Source organism: Orycteropus afer, unplaced genomic scaffold (assembly GCF_000298275.1).
Source record: "Orycteropus afer afer isolate SDZICR_OR568_19922 unplaced genomic scaffold, OryAfe1.0 scaffold00108, whole genome shotgun sequence".
NCBI classification, from domain to species: domain Eukaryota; kingdom Metazoa; phylum Chordata; class Mammalia; order Tubulidentata; family Orycteropodidae; genus Orycteropus; species Orycteropus afer.
In genome coordinates, this window is record NW_006921695.1 from 9,595,712 (window position 1) to 9,620,774 (window position 25,063).

Below are 25,063 nucleotides of genomic sequence, written 5' to 3' on the forward strand. Positions count from 1 at the left end.
CTTTCACATGAGATCACTATGAATGGGAAACTGACTACACAGTAGTTAACAACAATAACGATCCCCACAATATACTATATATATTCTATATATATTGATTTTTCTCACTCTGAAAATAATATCTACTCATTATAAACATGAAAGTACAGACAAATTTCAAAACCATTTCATTTCACGTTTGTACATGTTTATCTGTATGCACTGCTGGTGTGGTGGCTAAGGCAATTGACTGCTAACCAGAAGGCTGACGGTTCAACCCCATCTGTCACTCCTTGGAAGGAAGATTAGGTAATGTACTTCCATAGTGAGACTGCCTCAGAAACCCAAGGAGGGGTCACTATGAGTCAGGCTGACTTGATGGCAAATAACAACAACAACAACATCTGTGTGCATTGTAATCATGATCTTGGAGACTATGCAATTTTTAAACTGTTTTTCTTTTCTTATTTTAACAGGAACACTATTTTAGGTCATTAAGGATTCCTCTTTAGCAGGGCAAAAAAAATGTAAGTGAATGGTTATATCATTATTTACTTAATCTTTTCCTGTAGGACATTTAGATGATTTTCCAAGTTTTCATCATTACAAGCAACACTCTGATGGGTATACATTTACAAAACTTTTGGGAACATCTCTGGCTATTTCTGAGCATATGTTTCTAAATTATAGAAACTTTTTTTCTTCTATTATGTTTCTTATATTAGAAAGAAATAGAGAGCCAGCAGAGATGGTGCACATTCTGTGTTATAGATTGAATTGTATCCCCCAAAATATATGTTGTTAATCCAATCCCTATACATGTAGATACAATACCACTTGGGAATAGGATTTTCTTTACTATGTTAAGGAAGCCATATCAGTGTAGGATCAGTTTTAAGCAAATCACCTTTTAGATATAAAAAGAGTATAATAGGCACAGAGAAGGAAGCACAAAGGGACAGGGTCCTGCCATGAGCAGATCTTCAAGGAAATGAAGAACAAAAGCTGAAAAGGGACAAGAAACCTCCCCCAGAGCCAACAGGGACAGTAAGCCTTCCCCTACAGCCAGAACACCGAATTTGGACTTCTGGCCTTCTAAACCGTAAAAATTAAACTTTTGTCCCTTAAAGTTATCCTATATATATATGTGTGTGTGTGTGTGTGTGTGTGTGTGTGTGTATTTTGTTTGTTTGTTTGTTATACCAGCACTAAGACACGAAGATACCCTCCATGAGAAGAATTGAGACAACAGTTCCAAAGATGGATTAGAACAGGCCTGTGTTCATGAGGATAACACAAAATTGGGCAACATTTTCTTCTGTTATACATAAGATCACCATGAGTCAGACTTGACTAGATACCTATCTATCTAAGAAAGAGCTAGTTATAAAGCACAACTATTTTCTTGTGGTTTTGTTTTTGCTGCCTGTTTTAAAAAAAGCATATTCTATTTTAAAAAATAATAAAAAAGGAGAAAATCATTAGTGTTTCCAAGCCATTGGAAAAAGTGACTATATACACTCTTCCCTGTATCAGGAAAATACTCAATTCCATCTGATTTCGTATAAAACATTCTTTCTTCTTCTGATATTTTCATACATACATTAATAGCATTTGAAGAAGAATCAGGGAAAGTGGCAGTCAGTGGATTTAACACTGTGAAGCAGAGAGAGTTTTAACAAGAAAGGATGATTTGAGAAACAATGAGGGAGCAACAGGGTACTATTGTACTGTTTCCTTCCCAGAATGAGAGGCAGAGACAGCTCGTATATTTTCTATTTCCTGCAGGACTAGCCTAAAACTGAACTGGACTTAAGCCTGGAATGAGAGAAGGTGAGTGGGCCCAGCCAGGAGAAGCATGGTTGAGTACAATCAGGGGGCATAGCTGTACCTGACAACAGAGGAGGATGAGTGTGCTATATAGATGGTCAAAGACCTGGAGGAAAGCATTTATGAACAGCAAAGAAATGGCATAACATGTGGCCAGGCTATAATATGGGAACTGTAGAGCTGTAATAGGAAACCAGGACAGGAAATAAATTGAAGTCCAGACCATGAAGTATGGTGCTGGCAATGAAGAATGAATATACTGTGGACGGAGCAATCTACTCCCATAGTGATAGTGCCTTGGAAACCCAAGGAAGGGTGGCTATGAGTCGGGTCCGACTCAACGGCACATAGAAACAACAACAACAAAACCCAGAACAAACAAATCAGTGTTAGAGAAAATACAAAGAGATGCTCCTTAGAAATGAGGGTGGTTAGACTTTGTCTGGCCTAGTTTGTCCATGTCATCAGGAAAGGCCAATAGGTAGAGAAGGACATTATTGTTGATAAAGTTGAGGTCCACGAAAAACAAGAAAAACCCTCAATGATATGGATTGAAACAATAGCCGCAACAATGGACTCAAACACTCCAATTATAATGAAGATTATAATACACAGGACCACACAACTGTTCCTTCTGTTATAGATAAGATCACTATGAGTTGGAGTCTACTTGAAGGAAGCTATATATGTGGTTCAAACCCACCAGCTGCTCTGTGGTAGGAAGATGGGCAATCTACTTCCAGAAAAGTTTTACAGTTTCGAAAACCTAACTGAGGCCACTATGAGTCATAATTGACTCAATGGCAGTAAGTTTGATTTTTGTTTTTGCTTATACATGTATCTATCTATGAGAAAGAGCTGAGTTTTTAGAAGGACTCTTTTGTTTTGTACATAACAACAAGAAGAAAGACCAGGAAGTGTGTCTTTGGGGGAAGGGATGACTCACTGCCCACGAGTCAATTGTGACTCTTAGCGACTCCTTCTTGGGTTTCCCAGGTGGTATCTCTATGGAAGCAGATTGCGCAATCTTCATTCTGAGGAGTGGCTAGTGGGTTTGAACTGCCAGCCTTCTGGTTAGCAGTCAAATGGCTTAGACACTACATCAGGGTGTGGGTAATATTCAAAGTGTTCAACTCATCTTTTAGGACTGTGAAAGCGGTGGTTTGAATTTGAGGAAAAACTTTGATATACTTGCAGTGATTTCCTGGAGAGTGATATTGAGAAGAATTCCAGAAGATGGCAGCCTGAACCCTGTAAACCCTCCTCCTAACTCCATTCCAACTATCTCTTTCACATATTCTAAGAATCTTGGCTCACCACTGTTCCTATTTCTTTAGTAGTTTCTTCAGATGAGGCATATGAGTGGCATAGCTGTTGAAGCCTTGACTAGCCCCCAAATGTCTGTCTTTCCCAATTTTTTCTTTCTTTACCAGGAGAATGCAAGATTTCTTGGGTTATAGATATTAGTACTTAGGGCATTTTACTGCTAACCAGAAGTCTGACCGTTCAAACCCACCAGCCACTCTTTGGAAGGAAGATTGGGCAATCTGCCTCTATAGACAGATGCTGCCTCAGAAACCCAAGAAGGGGTTTCAAAGTCACTGCCTACTCAACGGCAATGAGTTTGCTTGGTTTTTGGTTTGTAAGTCTCTAAATGTTAATCTACAATCTTCTAGTGCTGTAGTTCAAATATTTTATGACATTATGATGTTTTTGTTTTGAAAAAAATTTTCAATTTTATGTAAATTTTCTTTCATAATTTCTTTTTGCACTCAAAATTTAAAAATTTAGCAAAATTATTTTTCTGTTTCCCCAAGACCTCAATGTTGTAGCTTTAAGTTGTTTTAGATTGTAATTTATTTGTTATTTTTTTTAAGTAGGGCTTTTTTTTTCCCCCCTCTGCTATCTAAGTGCCTCTGCTTCATCTGTTTTCTACCCCACTTTCTGAAATTGCTTCTTAGGACCCTTAAATCTGGCTGTCAAATCTCTTGTATTTTTCTTATGAAATCATATCTTTTAATATATTTGCTCTGTGCTCTTTTTCCTTGTACTTCATCTTCCAAACACCTCAACTACACCTCAGTAATGATTGTACCACTCTCAGTTCTCTGAGGACTTCTTAAATACAAACATCATGGTATTTTATTTATAAGAAGCTTTTCTATCCTGTAATTAGATCTATGTTAGGCTCTTACATATATTTGTTTCTTGGTTTAGGATGACCTCTCTCTTTCCCAGCAGGTCTGTTTTCTCAAAAGTTGCCAGATATGGGTGTTCAGCTTGCAATTCTTTTTCCTGATTGCAGAGTCTCATTTGAGATCTTTCCTACAGAGGTCAACAATTGCCTCCCTTCTTTAAGGACTGTTTGCACAACAGGTAGGACCCAGCTCTCTTTTTCACCCAGCCCCCACTGCAGCACAGAACCTCAGGCTTGGCTTCAGGCCTAGACACCAGGATTCTCTGGCTCCTCATTACACTAAAAGATGAATACAGTGCTTTTTTTTTTTTTTTTTTTTTATTCCCCACTGGAATGTGGTAGGGCCAGAAGCCTCAGCTGGCTCCCAGGTGCTGCTTGGCATTGCATCAGGAGTTGAATCAGAGGTAGGAGAAAGGGGCTTGTGGGGATACAATTCATGCAGCTATATCTGGAATTCCTTTGCAGGAAAGCAAAGGAGGCCTTGTGAATTTGAAATAGAATCCCTACAATAGGAATCTAACAAATAGAGCACTATAACAAGAGGAATGAAATCCCTCAGTGGTCAGTTAAGTGCTTGATTACTAAAAACAAAAAAAAAAAAACCTCACTGTGTAGAGTCAGATCCACCTAATAGCGACCCCTCCTTGGGTATCGCTACGGAAATAGATTGCCCAACCTTCTTTCCCAGGAGTGGCTGGTGGGTTTGAACTACCAGCCTTCTGGTTAGCAGTCAAATAACTTAAGCACTGTGCCACCAGAGTTTCCCTACCCAAAAGTTGCCAGTTTGAACCTACCGCATGTCTCCATGAAGGACCCACAGCCTTGAAAACCTATGTACCTGGTCTAGTCTGCACATATGGGGTCATCGTAAGTCAGAATCGCCTTGTGGAAACTGACAAGAACAACATTAAAAGAGAGAAAGTAGTAGTTGCCAGGAACTAAACTGAGTAAATTGTCTCCAGATTACTAGGAAGGAATGTAACAAATACTTGTAATGAGGCCACTCTGGGCCTCAGGTGGAAAGAATCCTGTGACCAGTGAGAAGGAGCAGTGCCCAACACCCTTCACGTGCCATTCCTGACAATAGAGTTTTGAGCCAGAGAATATCATCGTATTTTGTATTCAAAATGTTAACTCTGGCAGATATCCTAGGACATTATTGTAGTCAGAAGATTGTAAATGGGCACTTGAATTGCGGAGAAACCTCTTTGAAACTCATTGTTGTAATTTAAATGAGTTTGTCTAACTTACAGGGTTTTTTAAAAAGGATCCATGAGATAAAGAAAGAAAAGCATCAAGTACATGGTAGCCATGCAGTAAAGGCTACATTTCTCATTCTTGTCTTTCCTGTATGAGTATAAATTCCTTAAAAGCCCAAATAGTGTCTAAATTGAAATTTGTATCTCTAGCACTTAGAACGTTGAGTCCCTGGGTGGCATAAAAGGTTAAACCCTTGACTACTAGCTGAAAGGTTGGTGGTTCAAACCCAACCAAAAGAGCCAATAAAACAGGTCTGGCAAATTGCTTCCCAAGGTCACAACCTTGAAAACTCTATGGAGTAGTTTTACTCTACACACATGGTGTCTCTATAAATTAAAACCAACTCATTGTTGACTGACACCAAAGAACAACAAAGCACCTAAAACAATGTATCATAATAACTTCTTTGCAATGCATCAGTGGATAATTTTGAATATAAACCAGCAGAGGGGCTTCCTAGTGGGAATGGCAGGTGGTACAGAAGTAATATTCTATTTTGAGTGAAAAAAGTAGAATATTCAACACTGATATATAATTTATAATGCTGTGTAAGCTGTTCTGATGGCATAATGCCTAAGGCATTTGAGTGCTAACCAGAAGGCTGGCTGTTCAAATCCACCAGCCACTCTTCCTAAGGAGATTGGGCAATCAAAACGCCTCAGAAACCCAAGGAGAGGTTGCTATGAGTCAAGTGGACTCGACATCAGCAAGTTTGTGTTTTTTTGTTTTCTTTTTTTGACTTTATGTACATTACATATTACCTAAATTAATATTCACAACCATCCTAGGATTCAGGTACTATGTTGTTATTGTTGTTATGTGCCTTCGAGTCAGACCCCACTCATGGCGACCCCTCCTTGGGTTTCCATACTATCATCATATCTATTTCACAGATGAGGACAACGAAATGTAACGAGGTTAGTGAATTTGCCTAAGAACACACGGTCTTAAGAGGCAGAGTGGAATTCAAAAACAGCTCTCTGGCTCTATATAATATGAACTTCTAACTGTTTTTCTCTCTTAACTCATATTGTTTCTGGCTGAGATGGTAATATTTTATCTGAAACACAAATGTATTCTCAATGTTAAAATATTTTAAAAATGTAATGTACACCTAACCTACTGATTTTTCCTTGTAAAAAGAAGTGATTAGCAAAAGCTAATAACTTGAGAAATCATTACATTTCTTTTTAAGCATCTTTTATTTCTTTTCCTTTTGGTAAAATACATGTAACACAAAGTTAACTTCTTATCCATTTTTAAAGTGTACAATTCGATTGCACATTCACAATGTGCAATCCTCACCACTAACTGGTTCCAGAACTTTATCAACATCCCAAAAGAAAACCCTGAAAAACCCATTAAGCAGTCACTTCTTTCACCCTAACCCCTGGCAACCACTAATCTGCTTTCTGTTTCTATGGATTTTCTGTTCTGGGTATTTCACATAAATGGAATTCTTTTTTTTTTTTTTTCCTTAATGGAATCTTCCACATGCTGATTCTCGCTATTACTTCTGAGTGGTCACCAAGACAACTGTTGAGCACTATCTAAAAGCTTTACTTGCTTGAACAAGCTTTGAGAAGTTAATTCTGACCTAACGGACTCTAGAATGGCACATTTCCAAAATATCAGCAAATCTCATGTTCTGAGAATAATGTTAGCACATAAAACTTTTTACAAATGGATTAAAAGGATAATTGAAAAATACTTTAAACATATATCCTAGCATATTTATTTAAATCTTGCTAAGAAAAACTAAGATGTGTACATATTAATGTATTTTCTTTAAACGTGAAAGATAAAACTGCAAAACTATATTTTTCTCTCTTAACTCATCTACAAAGTCTTTATAACTAGTAATAAAATGACTGACCTGTGGATAAGATTCACAATGAAGACCTATAAAGAAAAGTCATGGTTTTAATATTTTATTCAAAATTTTGGCTTACTTTTTTTTTTTTTAATGTGTGTTATTTTGCTAGGAACTCCAAGGAATTTTAAGGATATATGTTATAAAAAGGAGCTCTAGTGGCACATTTGGTTAGGCATTTGGCTGCTAACCAGAAGATTAGAGGTTCAAACCCACCAGCTGCTTTTTGGGAGGAAGAAGAGGCAACCTACTTTCATAAAGATTTAGAGCCTTGGAAACACAATGAGAGTTGTTATGAGTCAAAAAATGACTTGATGGCAGTGAGTTAGTGGGATTATAAAGAGGGAAGAAATCCAGCATTTAGTGAATGTAGCATTGGGCTAGTTTATATATTTCCTTCCTACAACAACCCTATCATTTTCATGTTACATATGAGTGGATTAAGGCTAAGAGAAGTTAAGAGTGTTTCTAAATTCACACACTTGCTTGGTGGTGAGCATGGGATTGGTCTCATTTGGCTCTTTCAAAAGCTAGTTCTCTTTGTGCTATTCATGTTGCCTTTAGTATGTGCAAAATAGTTATTGCTTCTAATTCATTAAAACGGCTTGAGTTTTATACCCATTATCTCCACCTGGTAATTAGAAAATGATAAATGAGGAAATTGAGATTTTGGATTCTTTAATTTGCCCACAGTCAGAAAACTTAACTAGCTATAAGGCTAGGGCTTAAAATCATCTGTTCTGCCTTCTTTCCATCACATCACATTGTTTTTGTTTTTGTTTTTTTCATAAAACTACATAATAAATCTGCATTAGAAAACTTGCCATCAATTGAACCATTTCTCAATTCCCAATTATTCCTTTCAGGACATTAAAGGAGGCCTTTGGCATGTGAATTAGTTTAATTTCTGGACATCAACTTTATAGAGTTTGTAATACTGTTTGATAAAATTTTTCTTGAAGATTATAAGATACATTTTCCTTCCTTTCAGTTATTATATGATAAAAATTTGGACTTTATCTTGTAGTCATTGGGACATTCCCACAAAGATTATGATGAGTTCAGAATTTTTAGAACGAGTATTTCAGAATGAGCTGAGATAGGATTATGGAGGAGAGCTGGAGGGAGATCCTGCAGGTAGTGACATAAGTCTAGAAGGCTTTTTCAAACAGTAGGAAAGAGATAGGAGTCCTTGTGTGGCACAAAAGGCTAAGATCTCAATTACAAGCTTAAAAGAAGGAAACTTGAACCTACCCATAAATGTCTTGGAGGACAGGCCTGGTGATCTACTTATGAAAGTTCACAGCCTTGAGAACCCCATGGAGCTGTTTGCTCTACTCTGCACACATGGGGTTGTCATGAGTCCTACTAGACCTGAGGACAAGAAAGAGCTGAGATCACAGTTAATAGTGGAAAGGTGAAGAAAGGTTATATAGATAGATACTCAAGAGTTGGTGCCATAAGAAGATATAGCAGAACTTTAATTCTACTTTGAGGAAAATAAAAGGGAAAAAATAAATTGAGTTTAAGACATTTAGGGGAGCTTTTAGGTAAAAAAAAATGGTTGGTTAAAGAATGATCTTTAGATTGGGCCTTGAGGCTACTTCTCCAAGGTCCTTAGTTACTTTTGCTCTATTTTTGCTTTCATGAATGTTTTGACCGAAGGCAACAAAAAAGCTTAGGATGAATTAACACTTAAGTATTGGAAAATCACCAATACAAAAAAATCAACTAAAACTTTTCCTATACTATAAGAAATTAAACATGCCATTTTCATATAAAAAGACTAATATTGATGAAGAAATTTTACTTTCCCTTAAGGGAAAAAGCATGATCTATGAAGTCAGTCCTTATGTTTATAGTATTTTTTATTTTTCTCTCCTGACTCTTTTGGGTCATCAATTAATTGTTCCAGGTTATCTTCATCTGTGAATTGAACTAATCACATTATCCATCTGATAGGATAGCTGTGAAAATTTAATGATATTATACACAAAGCAGTGCCTAGCACACAATAAGTGCCACCAAAACATTATACGATTATTAATACCTATTATATCTCAGAGGTAAGCAAAAAGATTCATCTATGGAAATATTTTTAAAGAGATGTCTCCTACTTACATAATATTCTTAGTAAAATAGATTTTTTGGGACCTATAATACTATTTTAATAAATTATAAGTATATTTTCTGCATCAAACATTAGTGTAGATACCCAATGAGGATTATAAGGTACACTATCACTAAATGGCATATAGTACTTTATTTTCTCAAGAGTTAAGGCTGAATTTATTTTTATCTTTAAAATGTGGTCTAGATATTTCCTTTAAAATTGAAGAATTGAAAATAGCAGGTTTTGAAAACTTTCTTACAAGTTAATAACACACACAATTGGAGAATAATGAAAGAAGGTCAAATTAATATAAAAGTCACAATTTATTAATATAAAGCATATAGCATACATAGTTACATATGCTAGACAAATATAGATACTAAATTTCACACTGAGTTATCAGTTCTATCAGTTTTGGAGGCAGTACAAAGACATTGTATTCCTTAGCCACACATACACACAAAAAAAGAAACCCCTCCAAAAAAACAAATAGACCTTAGCAAAATGGAACAACAATGAGTGACAACTAGGAAATTTTTCTTTAAATAGACTGAAATGACAATTTTGACTTTGGTAGCCACACAAAGCAGACGGCGTTCACAAAAAGTTTTTTTTTCTTTTTCTCTTCTAGAAAGCAGATAAAAGGCAAAACATTATTTTTATATCTTTTTTAAATTCATGTTGATGAAAGTCCAAATTTTATATTCAGATATTTATTAAAACATTCACATACATTGGTAATCCCTTGTCAAACTGCACTTTCTTCTCCAATTTTTAAACGTTAAGTGGGGAAGGGATCACTTTCCTGAAATCTTTAATGTTTCATCGACCACAGTTTTATCTTTCTTCTTAATACAGCCCTGGGAAAGCAGTTTGAATACAAAGCTCCTTAACAAAATATCTTCCCCTTAAAAGATGTTAATTTAATATACAAGAAATGAAGGGCTCAGGGAAAAAGGATAAAAGAATTGCAATTTCTAACTCCTAGGCTGAAAAACAGGATATCAGAAAGCTATTTCGTTTTCTCTATACTGCTAATTAAAACCTTCATTTTAACATTCATTATAAATGAAGCACATTAATCTCCAAGCTGTTTTTAAACAAATATTAACCTTCTTCACTCTTATCCCCGATTTTCCTAAACATCAATAGTTAAGTTTTATTTATTCAGTGTAATTGATCAGTATTTCATTTTCAATTGAACCTTATAAACCTGCCTCTATCTATGCGAGATATAAACATCACACTCATCTACGTACACAATGCTAGGTCACAGAGACATCAGTAGTAAAATAATAGTCTTTAACAATGTTGTTTGAAGTAACTGATAAAAAGAATAGATGCATGAACCCATTTAGAAGACAAGTTCTTAGAACAATCAAATATATCTTGTTCTGCTGAAATAGCTTATAGAATCATAAATAGTAGATGCACAGTCCCTGTAATTTATGTTAGACAGTCAACAATGGCAAATCAATGTACCTTTGGTTTCCATATTTAGATTGTAGTGGACATTTTAGTCATTTGCATGGCTTTATAGATAAACTCAGGAAAACAGAAGTACAAAACTACACATACTGACTTTTGGAGTACACACTCGGTGACTTCCTACCCGTGTAATAACTTTTTTGGGTCGTGCGATGCGAGGGTACTGAGTATCTGTAGTTACTGCTGCTCTTTTCATTGCAACAAAACATGCAACAGAAGAGTGCTCCTCCTGCAATCAACACCAATGCAGTGACCCAGCCTATGTACAGGGCTTCTCCGAGCTCACGCTTCAGTGCAATATCCAGTATTGGATTGTAGAAATCTCTGATTATGGAATTGGCGACCCAGCACACAGGGATGAGCACTACAATGCCTGTGACAATGAAGATAATTCCAGCCGTTAGCAGGATGTAACCCTTCACCTTCTTGTTGTCTCCAGTGCACCTGGTGCACTTCATGCCGAGTATGGCTGTCATGAAAGCCAAGAAGGACAGCGCCGAAGCAGTACACATCAATCCCCTGGATGCCTGCAGGTCTGGAGAAAGAGCCAGCAGGGAATCGTAGACTTTGCACTGCATCCTGAAGTTCATATGCCGCATGCAAGCCATCCAAAGTCCTTCCCACCTGTTTTCAGCAACCACGATGTTGCTTTCAATGAAGGCAGACACTCTCCATTGAGGCATGATGGTGACAGCCAGTGTCCCCACCATGCCAAGACCACCAAACACTAGTCCAGCAATTTGTAGAGCAGAAGTGGCCATTATCCACCTGGATGAGTTTTATCAGTCTGGACTCCTGAGCTAGCAGAACTACTCTGAAGCAAGTTTCTGTGTGCCTCATTAAAAAAAAAAAAAAAACAGTAATGATCTCAGGAACCCAGTGGTGTTTCAAATAAGTGTTGCTTTACTACTTCTAGCTAGATTAAATCCTGGATTGGCTGCTGAGGTACAGCCCCCACCCCCACCCCGTTATTGGCTAAGACAGGTAAACTTACAAATCAGGTGTGGCAACTTTCTCAGCCAGTCATAGGGGGATGGAGGGTAAGCCAGGTGTGTCTAAACCAAGATGAGATACTTGGAATGGCTGGACATGTATATAAACATTCTTTGTTCTTCTCATTTTTTCCAAGAAGACAGCAGTGTGTTTACCTGGAAGCATAATTATGAATGTTTGCACAGCCATCATGAAATGTACTAATCTCTTGGGACAAGAAAGTTGCACCTTATACAGGCAGTCCTGAAACTCTTACTTTAGTAAGAGCTGCTGAGATGAGGTAGGGAATAAAATATCCGCCTAAGAAATCTGCTTGGACTTTCAACATGCCAAGGTGAAAAGGGAGTAGGAGATTGATAGATTGCTCATACCTGAGAAACCGCATTCTTGGAGGCACAGGTGATCCAAGTAGTTGATTTAATATGTCCACAACTTCAAAGCAACCACTGCTGGAGGGAAATCAGGGAACCAATCATGCCAAAGGACAAAATAAGGCTAAAGCAATTAAATATAAACACATAAATTATATAAATATATAAATTTAAATATCAAAGTCCTCCTTTTAGATACCAAAAATATACCTTTTTTTTTTTTTTTTTTGAGCCAGGGAAACTACTTGTTGGTGTTTTTCTGATAATCCAAGTTTATAGAAGTAAAACATGTATAAAACAAAACAAGACAGAAAAAAAAAAAAAAAAAAAAAAAAAAAAAAAAAAAAAACAGCTGGATGTAGCAGGCATTATCATATCTAAATAAAGTAATCTATAGGTTGCTAACTTATTTTGTGACTATTTCTTTGTTGGTCTGCCTTTCTGGGCTGAAGGATCTAGACTTCCACCGATGGTAGGACACCTGGTTCTATGTAAATGCCTAATATTTCTAAGTAAAATATAACAGCCTACAATGTTTGTTGAACTGAATTACACTGGTTGTTAACCATAAAAATTGTCTTTCTTACCTCCTGAAGCCGGCTTTGGTTTGTTCAAAGAGCACCAGGGGAGGAGGAGAATAACTGCCTTTGAGTTGACTCATCGTGACCCCATTGCTATCAGAGGTTATCAGTGGCTGCTTTTTTGGAAGTAGATTGTCAGGCCTTTTTTCTGAGCTACCTGTGGTGGACTTGAACCTTTAAATTTTCAGGTAGCAACCAAGCTTGTTAATCATTTATACTACCAGGAATTCTGAAGAAATCAAAATGTTGTTGCTGTTGCTATCTGCAATCGAGTTAGCCCCCAATTCGTGGTGACCTCATACATAATGGAAGGAAATGATGCCCATTCTTGTACTATCTTCATTACCAATTAGTCACGGACTGTTGTGATGCTCAGAATTTTCACTTGGTGATTTTCGGTAGTACATTGCCAGGCCTTTCTTCCTAGTCCATGTGAGTCTAGAAGCATCACTGAAACCTGGTTAGCAACCAACTGCTGACAGACAGGTGGTGGCTATGCAGGAGGTGCACTGGTTAGGAATCATGTATCTCCCACATGGAAGGTGAGAATTCTGCCACTGAAGCACCAATGCAAGAGGAGATACCAAACCAAAACCAAATCCACTGTTGTAGAGTCATATCCGACTCATAGCGACCCCTTCTTGGTTTTCTGAGGTGGTATCTCTATGAAAGTAGATTGTCCAACCTTCCTTCCAAGGAGTGGCTAGTGGGTTTGAACCCCCAAACTTTTGGTTAGCAGTCAAATGTTTTGGGCACTACGCCACCAGAAGTCTGCTTAAATTCATAGACACAAAGTTAAGATTATTCTGTCCTACTAGAGCTCTGGTAGCGTAGTGCCCAAGGCACTTGACTGCTAACCAGAAGGCTGGCTGTTCAAACCCACCAGCCACTCCTCGGAAGGAAGGTTGGGCAATCTACTTCCGTAGTGATACTGCCTAGGAAACCCAAGGAGGGGTTGCTATGAGTCGGGTCCGACTCAACGACACATAAAAACAACAACAACAACAACACTGGAATGGCTAATGTGGGTGCAAAATTCAGGTTGCAGCAATGGACAGAGAATAAGTAGATTGATGGCTTTCTTCTCCTTGTCAGTGGCAATGGAGTTCACTCTGACTCCCACTGACCCCATCACAAGAAGATTGGACAGTGATGATCTATAGGGTTTTCATTTGCTTATCTTCGGAAGTAGATCACCAGACCTTTCTTACTACTCTGTCTTAATCTAGAAGCTCTGCCAAAATCTGTTCAGCATCATAGCAACACACAAGCCTCCAGTGATAGACAGGTGGTGGCTGCACATGAGCTACATTGGCTGGGAATCAAACCAGGGTTTCCCAGCCAGGAGGGCTAGAATTCTACCGCTTAACTACCACTGTTCCCTAATGGCTTTCTTACTGTTCTTTAATTTAGAACTATGGAGCAACCTGACCTACATTATTCAATAAATATACCTCAGTTTCCATTAAATAATTAAATTATTACCATGCAGACAAGAAAGAACTGAGTGCTCATGCTCTCCCACTCTGCCTCCTCCCTTTAGTCTCTCTTTTGCCTAAATCATTAGAAGCACTAAGTTTAATGATTAAATTTATTACATTAAATTCATTCCTGATGACTATATAACACAAGCACATGTATTCTCCTGTTAATGGTAAGAAGTAACATCACTATCAGATGACCTAGGCCTACTATATGTTGCTTTTATTCTTGTATCCGTTAATCTTCAACTAAACTTAGCTTCTCAGTCTTCAGTTCCTATTACATTTTAATCACTGTTTGAAAGAATTTATGCTTTCTGCTTATCAAGTAATTGCCAATTTCTATGGTTCTCTGCATTTATTTGCATAGTTTTCGGTGTTATGGTAACAGTTTTAACGTGCTTTTATTTTTTACTAACTTTTTTTTGCCAATTACCTTACTCAGCTAGATATCTAGCCCTGAGAAAAATTTGTTGTTGTTGTTGTTTGTTGTTGTTATGTGCCATCGAGTCGGCCCTGACTCATAGCGACCCCTCCTTGGGTTTCCGAGGCAGTATCACTACGGAAGTAGGATTGCCCAACCTTCCTTCCGAGGAGTGGCTGGTGGGTTTGAACCGCCAGCCATCTGATTAGCAGGCAAGTGTCTTAGCCACTATGCTACCAGGGCTCCCCTGAGAAAAATAGAATCTCAAATTTGTTCAATCTCAAATTTGTTCATTCTGGTTCGACCTTCTACTGAAAATGTGCATTCCTACCACAGACATACTGAATCAGAATCTACATTTTAACAAGATTCCACAGATGATTCTTTTTTTTTTTTTTTAATTTTTATTGTGATTTGGATGACAGTTTACAGAACAAATTCATTTTCCATTCAGCAGTTCACATACACTTTGTTTCATGACATTGGCTGAAATTTCCCACAATGCAACAGCTCTTTTCCAACGTCCTCCCCATAGATACCTCTACCCTGTATCCTTCTCTCTCATACATTCCTGACCCCTGAGATGTCTCCCTGTGCATACACAGTCCTTCTATTCTCCCAGAATTGATCTCTCCAAGCAGTGTTATCTACCTAATGTAAATATTTATCTCATATGCCTGTCTTTTTCTGGCTGGAAGCTACAGGAGTTGGTTCAATTCCAGACCTGAAAGGCAGCTAGAGGCCATAGCCTCAGAGGTTCTACCACATTCTATCAGACAGCAAACCTCACAAGTGATTCTTATAGATTCTTATTCAGTATTTCTGGGATGAAATACAAATTCTTAACAGGGGGTTGAATAGGAATGAACCTGTTTGAAGCCCTGAAGACAAGAGATCTTATCAATAGGTGTCTTTGTTTGTTGTTCTCAGTATAGTATTGTACACTGCCACATGTTCTCTTGAACCACAATCCTATTGCCCTTTATGATGATTAGCTGTCCTTCATGTCTTCTACTCTCATAGTTCTCTTTGCATTAGTAATCCTCCATATTTGCCATCTCTCCGGGATCTGCTTTCTATAACTGTTTAAAAATGAACTGGAGATCTTTATTACTCCTTCCTTTATAGAGATTGTATAGCTACTAACAAATCCATGCAATTAAATTTGCATAATTTTGGTGGGTCTATTCCTAGTCCTCAGGGGATCATCCATATTTGAAAATAAGCCTCTTTTTACCAGGATCATAAAAAATGGCAAGCATAAATTTAAAAAAAAAAACATACTAGACAATTGGAATAGTGATTATTGAAATATTTTTGCCTTTCTTCTACTTTTCATTGCCTTTGCAAACACTGACATCAAACCGTGGAGAGAATTCTGTTATGGAAGCAAGTCCATGTGTTTTACTGAATGTTTTATGATTGACACCCCTATTAAAGGGGTAGAACCCAGAGAAATAATCAGAAAATAAATCAGCTCTAGAACTTTTATTTTTTTTTTTCTAAATTAATGAGTGACTTAAATGGCGAGAATGAACAGTAACCACTCTGATTTTAATGATTTGGGAAGAATTTAAAAAGGAGTGGAATTTCCTTCTAATAACTGTAGCTACTGAGTATTGAATGTTTCCTTTACAGTGGGTTCCTTATATTTAAAATTTTCCAAGAAGGCAAGAGCTATTCACCTCCTTTTGTAAATATAATAGATTAAAACTCAGGAAAGACTGTACTTTTTCTAAGGCCACACAGCTATTTCTTGTTGAATTCACAGAAATTGAACCCAGATTTTGACATGAAATACCTGGTATTCATTGAGTAATTTCTTTCAAAGGGAACTAGAGAAAGAAAATTAGTTATACTAGAACATATGGCCAAAGTTAATAAAGAAATTACATTTATTTTATTATTTATAATATATATGTACCATATTATGCTACATAAGTATACACACACACTATGTTTACATATATATATATATAAAGGAGGTCTGGTAGCATAGTGCCTAAGGCACTTGACTGCTAATCATAACCAGAAGGCTGGCAGTTCAAACCCACCAGCCATTCCTCAGAAGGAAAGGAAGGCTGGGCAATCTACTTCTGTAGAAAGGTTGAAGGTTCTAGTCCACACAGATGCACCTCAACCTAGTTTCTGGTACTTAGTGATCTAACCTCTACTGAACATGTATTGGCTGAAATAGGAACTAAACAATTTCAGTGCAGTGATACAAACAACCTCATAAGTCAGTGCTCTCAGCTTATAATAAGGAAATTTTTCCTTTGTGTATTATGTTCTTGTTGTCATTAGTTGCTGTCTAGTCAATTCAACTCATGGAGACACTATTGTGTATTTTAGGGACTTATTAGTAAGCAAATAGAATGATGCCTTAGTTAACTTTTTTAATCCATTAGAATTGTATTTTTCAGTGACTGATTAACAACTTTTTTTTCCTACCTTTTGTCAGAGACCAAAGTAAAAGCATATTTAAATTATCTAAATCTGTATTTCACAGTGATTTTTTGGAACTGTTTGAAAAATAAACAAAAAATAAATATTTTAATTAAACATGATATTTTCTGATGAAATGTAAAAGATGATGAGCAACACTGAATGAGGAGAACAAAGCATTTGCCCTCAACAAAATGGGACACACTTCTGCCCAGGCAGAGACAGGAACTAACACCAGAAATGATAACCTCAGATAATAGATACAGTAAACAAAAGAGCATTTCTCATGTTTCTATGTTGAATCCACGATAATTCACACCAAATTCAAATCACATTGATTATAAAAAGGGAGAGAATAGAAAACTTCTGTACAATAGTATTTTCAACATAAAAATGAATTTAGTATATTTTGTTAATATTACATAATTATATGCTAATCATAAGAACTACTCATTAATGATTCAGTAATATTAATAAATTATTAAATGGTCTTATAATTAATTAAGGAGCTCTTGTGGCACAGTGGATAAGGCAGTTGGCTGCTGACCAGAAGGTCAGTAGTTTAAACCACCGCTCCACCGATGGAAGATGAGGCATTCTAATTCCATAAAGATTTACAGCTTTGGAACGCTAGCCTTGTTGATATGAGTTGGAATCAACTCAATGGTGTTTTTTTTTTTTTTTTTTTTTAATAATTAACTGATTAATCAATGATATGATTTTAATTTTTGGTCACCTTATTAGATCACCACTACTATTATGCCACTTCCTGGGTGGCACCAATGATTGATGTGATTAGCTGCTAACTGAAAGGTTGAAGGTTCTAGTCCACACAGATGCACCTCAAAAGAAAGGCCTGGATATCTACTTCTTAAAAATCAACCACTGAAAATCTTATGGAACACAATTTTACTTTGATATACATGGGGTCACCATGACTAGGAATTGAGTTCAAAGCAATTGGATTTTTATTATTTTGTCAATTTTACTAAGAAAACTGAGACATATCAAGTTATATAAATGGCTCACGACTTCACAGCAAAGACGCAGACCAATGTAGGAATCCAGATCTGTCAGATTCCCAAGGCCAGGCTCTTGGCCTGCTATTTATTGTAGGTCATCATAAACCTAGCTCACATCTAACTAATTACTTCCATTATGTTATAGCTTTATCTCTTGTAGTGTATAAGCTTCGGTAGAGCAGGAGTTGTTCTTTGAAACAATACCCTGAACAACGTGTATTTTAATAACATTTGAGCAGGATGTAAAGAAAAAAGGTCTCACCATTTTCTAAAGCAAAAGCCATTTTCAATACAAGAAATCATAAGATGGAACTCTATAAGTGAAAAGGGCACACACACATAAAAACCACACACACAAGTCCTTATGAGCAAACACGGGTATGGGAGCATGAAAAATGACTTTCCTTGTAAAGTTGAAGTTAACAGGACAAGGAAAAGTAATTAACCGGGCAAATAGAGCTAAGCCATGTTACTGATTAATTTACAAAACAATTAACTTTCCACTTAAAATTCAAATTAAGATTCTGTCTGCCTTAGGCACCTAGTGTTTGCAAGTTTTAATAGGGTTAGACATTAAGTGCCTTACTTAAAACCAACTTCAGACTGCATTGGTAAGGATATTATTGGAATAAGCAGAGCATGGCATTCTTGGTTTTCAGTTATTAAAAAAAGATAGAAACCATATTACAATAGATTCACTAATATATTTTAATAAAAATGTGAGGCATATTAGTTGTGCAAATTCTCAAGCCAGATACTTATAGAAATTTCATATTTTTTATAATATTTTCAAGATAATGTCTCATAAATTATTTTCTGAACCTTCTCGTCCAGATATACAATAACCATAGCGTGTATCAGGTACCATGATAGACTCTTTCAGTATGTGTAGCACACAGGTTACAAATGAGATCCATTCCTCCAGTTTGTCTTTAAGTTGTTGAATTTGTAGCTAAGTTGGAAAAGGTGAAAAGGTTCTTATTTAGCCTTAATTTAGTGCCAAAAAAAGGCTTGACCAGAAAACCAAACTCACTGCTGTCTAGTTGGATCTGACTCATAAAGACCCCTCCTTGGGTTTCCCAGGCGGTATCACTACTAAAATAGATTGCCCAATCCTCCTTCTGAAGAATGGCTGGTGAGTTTGAACCGCCAGCCTTCTGTTTAGCAGTCAAATGCCTTAGGCACTATGCCACCAGAGCTCCCCCCGCCAAAAAAAAAAAAAAAGGCTTGAAGTCTATTCAATGATTTAAAACCTGCATGTGAAGCAAGTGAAGGCAATTGTGATGAATAATTTGTCACAAGGAGGGGTTGGTTCAATCATTTCAAAGTGAGAGCAAATTTACATAACATTAATATAGGCAAACATGAGTTGTCTATAAGCAAATCAGACATTCCTAACCCAGTGACTTACTGGGCCATGGAATCGATTCTGACTCATAGTGAAGTCATGAGTGTCAGGGTAGAACTGTGCTCCACAGAATTTTCTGTGGCTGATCTTTCAGAAGTATATTACCAGGCTTTTCTTCCAAGGTGCCTTTGGATGGACTTGAACCTCCAACCTTTTGGTTAGTAGTCTGGGGATGAAGTATAAGGTACATTTTCTGCTCTTTAAGATTTTACATATACAGAGAACTAAGGTACAGTGGGAAGAAGAACTGTTGGGTCAAGTAACTTTGTCATGTTAAAGCAGGCCATTGAAATACCAATGAAATTCCTTGATTATGTGATATAAAGAATACTAGATTTGTCTGCTTGAGCACAGTAAACAAATCTGGTCACCCAGCCCCTCTGAATATGTCTGTTAGGGGTTCCAAGACATGAAGAACACTGAAAAATATTGCTTTGAAAGACCTTTGACAGAGGACCTATGAGATTTTCTATTCTTGCAGTTACTCCAACTCTCTAGATTTCAGTCTCTTCAAATACATGAACTTTGCCTTATCTCAGCATTCTAGTACTCTTAGAGCATGTAGGCCACCCAGGACTCTAGATAGAACTGTGGGCTGCATTGAGTCCAGGCCTGGACTTGGTGTTGATCTGGTTAGTCTTGACTTTCTTGTGGTAAAATGTGACATCCATTATTTTCACCTTGAAACAGTACTCCTTTAACTGCACAGACAGGTGAGAGGAACACCCTATCTTCATCCTATAAAAAAGCAGCACCAAGAGGGATTGGAACATTTAAAATGAAATCAAACAACCCATGAAATGATACCCAGGCGTCTGTAAACAGTCAGCAGAGGCCAACTTGCTATCCTAGTTATTCATACAACTTCCTGGTCCAACCTGTTATTTCTTGTTCTTATCTTCCCTTTTCTCTAACCTTTGTCCCTAATATCTTCTTTAGGATTCCTGCTACAGGAGTTGTGTGTGATTATCTGACTGGCTTCTGGAAGTCTCTCTCACTGATATTTTATTACTAGTCTCTGACACGCACCAACAATATTTTACTTCATTTCTATGTTACCAAACTAGTTGGTTGTGCCCTGACAGGGTGAGGAATTTGAAGCAGAGAATAGTGTGTTGCCTTTGTACACACAGCAGGATGGACTATTAGTCACAGATGGGGTCTGAGCAATCCTCTGGCACACACTTCCTGTATAGATTTGGGGACAGCAAGCTCCACGAAGTAGGTACATCTCTGTTTCACTTCTCATATCAAAGAACTCAGTGCTTCGCAAAGAAAATGCTCAATAATTATCTATGGTCCTATAGACAGTGGTGGGGTCTCTGTGCCCCAGTTCTTGGTATCTCCATGGTGGCTCTGGCAGTGGTGTCAATAGGTGGGTGCAGAGGGTGAAGAACACATTGGCAACACTGTCAGAGGAGATGACACCAAAATGACCATCTATAAAATTTTTGTACTATGTTTCAGTAGAAATTTATTTATTTTTATATAAAAATAGCCCTGTACTCATAAAAAACAAAAATATTTTTCCTAAGCCTAACTTACATGTATCAATATACTGACGAGACTAAAACTCATATGTTAATTTACTTTTTGAACCTTCAGTGATCTCCGTCCATAAAGACATAAAGATTTACAGCCTCCTAAACACAATGGGGGTCACTATGTGTCAGAATTGACTCTATGGCAGCAAAGCCGAAAAACCAAACGCACTTTGGTGGATTTCCGACTTGTCCTGACCCCTCCTTGGGTTTCCTAGGCAGTACCACCTCAGAAATAGATTGCCCAGTGAGTTTGAATTTTTTTTTTTTTTCCAAAGGTGCTCCAGTCAGCGTAGCCATTATCATCCAATTATAATGACGTTGAATCATGTGGTTTCTTCTGCATGTGCTTCAAGCACCACTGTTTTCTTTGCTGCTGGTATTTTTAAAGTTGCTGATTTTGTCAAATTTTGTGGTGTTTTTGCTACAATATTGCAATAAGTAGTATTTGTGAACCTACATCAATAACTTTTTTGAAAGTGAAGTAGTAACTAAAGGAAAAGAAGGAGAAAAACTGGGCTTCCACTCAATTAATAATATTGTAGTTAATTATGTTGTAATTCAATGTAGAAAGATTTTACCTAATGATTTTGCTGTTAGTATTCATATAATCTAAACTATTACATTTAAGCAATTTACAACTATATTTTTCTCATATATATTCTATGATTAAAATTGATAATAAACTATGTAAAACAATTGTTGATTATATGACTCTGATTACTTAACAGAAAAATTGACAGTTTAGAAGATGAAGTAGGGGAAATGCTATGTTTCTTGATACATGTTTAGAAATAAAAAATAAATCTTAAATTCAGTTTTTTAAATGAATTTTAGCTTTTTAAAATTTTTCTTAAAATCATCTCTATTTTGCAAATATATATCTGATTTTATTGAAATTTTCAAGGTTTGCGTTTGAATTGTGGTTTTAAAACATAGTGATGTATTAAAATTTGCGTTTTATACAATTAATATATCCAATGGATTTACATTTTCTTTTTTTTTCCCAAATATTGCTAATTTATCTTCTCCTTCTTCTTCTTCTTCTAATTATTATTGCTGTGCAGGGATATTCTATCATGCCATGAGGAGTGCATAAATCAGAGGTCAACAGGATTCCAGCAAAGGAAAGCAAAAAAGAAAAGAATAAAATCACTCAAAACACTTGCTGCCTCAATATATCAAAAAACTATTTGATGGCCAGGGTTCATAAAAAGACCCTACTTGTCAGTCTCTAATTGATAAAACTGATTCTTCTGATGTTAGCATTCATTCTGTAGAAGAACAAAGAGTAGAAATGGCAGAATTTGAAGTAGACGAAAATACTAAAAGCCACTCTAGCCATGATACTGTAAATGGGATAAGTGACATTAAGGAGAAATATTTGCAAATTTTGTGTGATGTTTCTTTCTGGGAGATACAAGTTCCAGATTATTTTCAGGTTGAAATCATCAAAAGAGAATGTGCTGCTTTCCAGAACAAAGGTGGACCTTTCAGTATTGTGGCAAGGCAAGATGCAAACGCAAAGGGAGATGTGTGGCAACTTTCAAAAGAGTGGTCTCACAAGGTGATGGCAAATGTCAGAAAATTCTGTAGTAATAGGAGGTTTACTCACTCATCAGGGGGAATTCAAACAGTTTTTTTCTGGTGACTGCTGTTAGTGATTCAGATGTGACATCCCAATTTGTGATTGGGTTTCAGAAGTATTTGAAACTGAGCACAAAATAATATAACCATGAGACATCTGAAGGGTACATATGTTTCCTTGAAAAGTAGAAAACATTGGCAGCAGGACTGAGGCTGCACAAAACCATTGACTGAAACTATTGCTTTGATAGAAATGGAGAAGAGAGGGATATCTTGCACAGATTGTCTGGTATCACATTGGTTCTTGCCAAGTAGAATCTGGCATTCTCTAGCCAGAAGGAAGATGAACCTTCATTGAATAAACAGAACTTTCTTGAAATAGTTGAGATGCTTTCACAATATGATCCAGGGCTGAAAGAGCACCTAATAAGATTAAAGTAGAGCAATGTAAACTTAAAATATCCTCTCACCCCAGAAATAAAAGCAAATTTCAACAGGACAGAAAATAACAAATGCTGGCAAGGTTGCGTAGAGATTGGAGCTCTTGTGCACTGCTGGTGGGATTGTAAAATGGTACAACCATTGTGGCAAATGGTATGGTGTTTCCTTAAAAAACTGAAAATAGAAATACCATTTGACCTAGGAATTCCATTACTAGGAATATATCCTAAAGAGGTGAAAGGCAGGGCAGGGAGAACATATGCACACCTTTGTGCAGTACAGCACAATTCGCTATAGCAAAGAGACAGGAACAACCTAAATGCCCATCAATGGGTGAATGGATAACCAAACTGTGGTACATTCACACAATGGCATACTCTGCTACTAAGAACAATGAAGGATACGAGAATCATCTCACTACATGGATGAGTCTGGAGGACATTATGCTGGATGATATAAATCAGTCACAGAAGGACAAATATTATATGAGCTCATTACTATAAAAAGACAAAGAAAGATTGTCTTAAGGAAGGAAACTCACTTTGTAGGCTACTGGGAAGGGGAGGAGAGGAAAGGGATTAATTTCAGGCTACTTGGGGGCCACATACTGAAGTGGGTAAGGGGAGGGAGGGTATAGAAAGATAACATTAGGAAAAGGGAGGACACCAAATTATGCACATAAAATATAAACGACAGAGGATAATACCAGTTTATCCACAGTACTGTATTGCCATTAACACTTAACACCAGGCTACAGATAAACACGTAAACATCTGAGAAGATCAGGTGGGTGTCAGTGAACAGGATAATACTCTAGACCAAGGATAGATTCAGCTGAAGCTAATCTTGCAGGGATACCAGTGACACAAAATACCCCAATCCTTACAGAAACAACAGAAGACAGATAGAGAGTAATCTCTAAAAAAAAAAAGTGTCTTATCTTGTACCATAAACTTTGAATAAGTTAATAAGTGTCCTGGAAAATCACGTACAAGAGAAGCTTGTCGTGAACATAAATCTGCAAAATTCTTTGAGATCAAGTTCCATAGCACAACTGACAGCATATATTGACCAGATGTTCAAAAGGATCAGGTATATAAAAGTCAACAATAGGAAAGCTGATGTGAAAAAACTCTTTCTGGGTTTTTTTTCCTTTATAGTGGAAAAAGGTGACTGACCTTAGTTCTGACATTCTTTATCAATTCAAAAATGAGGGACTGGACATAATGATGTGCCACTATGGCTGGATTCATGGAGGTGTACATGTAATTCTTAAGGGAAAAAATCATATTTTTTATGGATGTGTGGACCATTTACTTAACTTGTGCAGTCAGCTCTCTTTTCCTGAAAATGCATTGTGTGTGTCTCCTTGACACAATGTTTTCTTCTTTTCTGCTTCCACTCCACTCAATGATGGGATGCTTTAATTTATGATACTGGAGTGTCAGTGAAAAGACTTATCAACAATACTCTGGAATGCTCATCATGCTGCAGTTAAGCTAGTTAAAAAAAAGTTCAATACATTTGTGTCAATGATTAAAGCTCTTTGTGATCCACAAGAAAATTTGGACACAAATGGAGTAGCACAAGGTATTTAGCCTGTTGTCTGTGAGTTCTCTTTTCTGTGCTATCTGTACTTCTGCTGTGATGTGTTTCAGGAAGTCAATCTTGTGTAGTGGTACCTTCAGACTAAGGGTTTAACTCTCGACAAGGTGGTGACAAAGCTAGAGGTGCTAAGACTTTTTCTGCACAAGGAGAATAGTCACCTAGCGAGCCGTGCAATTGAACAGGTGCTTCTAAAATCAGGCAAATACGGAATTGCAGTACAGAGAAAAACCAGGTTTAAGAAGAGGATAGCAAGGGATAGGGAGAAGATAAATGATGCTGGACTCAATCTGCAAGAGGAAAATAAGAAACAACAATCTCAGTGAGGAGTGTTTAAAAAAAAAAAAAAGAGCTCAGCATAGCTAGATAATGGTGGCATCGCAGGCACCTGTTTGAGGATGATGAATTTGGTCAGGACATGCTT

General features: G+C 36.9%; 1 protein-coding gene across 1 annotated transcript; it reads right to left on the reverse strand.

The window, feature by feature from the left end:
- Nucleotides 1–10,820: 10,820 nt before the first annotated feature.
- On the reverse strand, nucleotides 10,821–11,501 carry CLDN8 (claudin 8). The gene has a single exon (XM_007943524.1). The coding sequence runs from the start codon at nucleotides 11,499–11,501 to the stop codon at nucleotides 10,821–10,823; it is 681 nt and encodes a 226-aa protein (XP_007941715.1).
- Between the last annotated feature and the right edge of the window lie 13,562 nt (nucleotides 11,502–25,063).

Excerpts from the sequence above, each read along its gene's own strand:
- CLDN8 (XM_007943524.1), bottom strand. The coding sequence starts at position 11,501 with ATGGCCACTTCTGCTCTACAAATTGCTGGACTAGTGTTTGGTGGTCTT.